This window comes from Cyprinodon variegatus, unplaced genomic scaffold (genome assembly GCF_000732505.1).
Source record: "Cyprinodon variegatus isolate N-32 unplaced genomic scaffold, C_variegatus-1.0 Scaffold834, whole genome shotgun sequence".
NCBI classification, from domain to species: Eukaryota; Metazoa; Chordata; class Actinopteri; order Cyprinodontiformes; family Cyprinodontidae; genus Cyprinodon; species Cyprinodon variegatus.
The window spans coordinates 236047-236526 of NW_015151287.1; the positions used below are offsets into that span (position 1 = coordinate 236047).

A 480-nucleotide genomic window follows, 5' to 3' on the forward strand; every position below is an offset into this window, starting at 1 on the left:
TCCCGTAGCGGTTCTGGGGCCGTCTCATCGGTGGGCTTGTTGGTCACAGAGACATGGTGTCAGCGATGATGGCGGCGAGCTCTCCAGCAGGGTCAGTAGCTGCGTGACCCGCTAACCCCTGGACCGGACCAGTGGTTCTGATCCGCAGATTTATAGGACCGGACCACTGGTCCAGCTGCATGTTCTGTGTTGGTTCTGAACCCAAAGTTCTGATGGGATCACGTGTTTGATGGCTGTTTGTTCCTGTTGTCGCCTCAGAGCTCCAGACTGAGCGATGAAGGTCCGATGTCTCGGTCCAGACTGGACCTGCAGCCGGTGGGTGTTCCGTGTTTGGTTCTGGACGTCTCTAACCGTCTAACAAGCATGCAGGTCCCTGGCCCGGTCCAAACGAGGGCCAGGGACCATGGATTGGTTCTGAGTTTGGTTCTGGTTCTGAGTTTGGTTCTGGTTCTGAGTTTGGTTCTGGTTCTGAGTTTGGTT

General features: G+C 55.8%; 1 protein-coding gene across 25 annotated transcripts in view; it reads left to right on the forward strand.

The window, feature by feature from the left end:
• Window positions 1-480, forward strand: part of LOC107099056 (leucine-rich repeat flightless-interacting protein 1-like) — a 30474-nt gene that overhangs the window by 15449 nt on the left and 14545 nt on the right. For 15 of the 25 annotated variants that reach the window (XM_015397012.1, XM_015397005.1, XM_015397011.1 and 12 more), the window contains one exon: window positions 259-315. The exons of 7 other annotated variants lie outside the window; for them this stretch is intronic. In XM_015397012.1, coding sequence (XP_015252498.1) covers window positions 259-315 — 57 coding nt within the window. Of the gene's footprint in view, window positions 1-49; window positions 92-258; window positions 316-480 lie in introns of all 25 variants that reach the window. 3 more of the 25 variants (XM_015397000.1, XM_015397014.1, XM_015397016.1) reach the window with 1 other exon arrangement.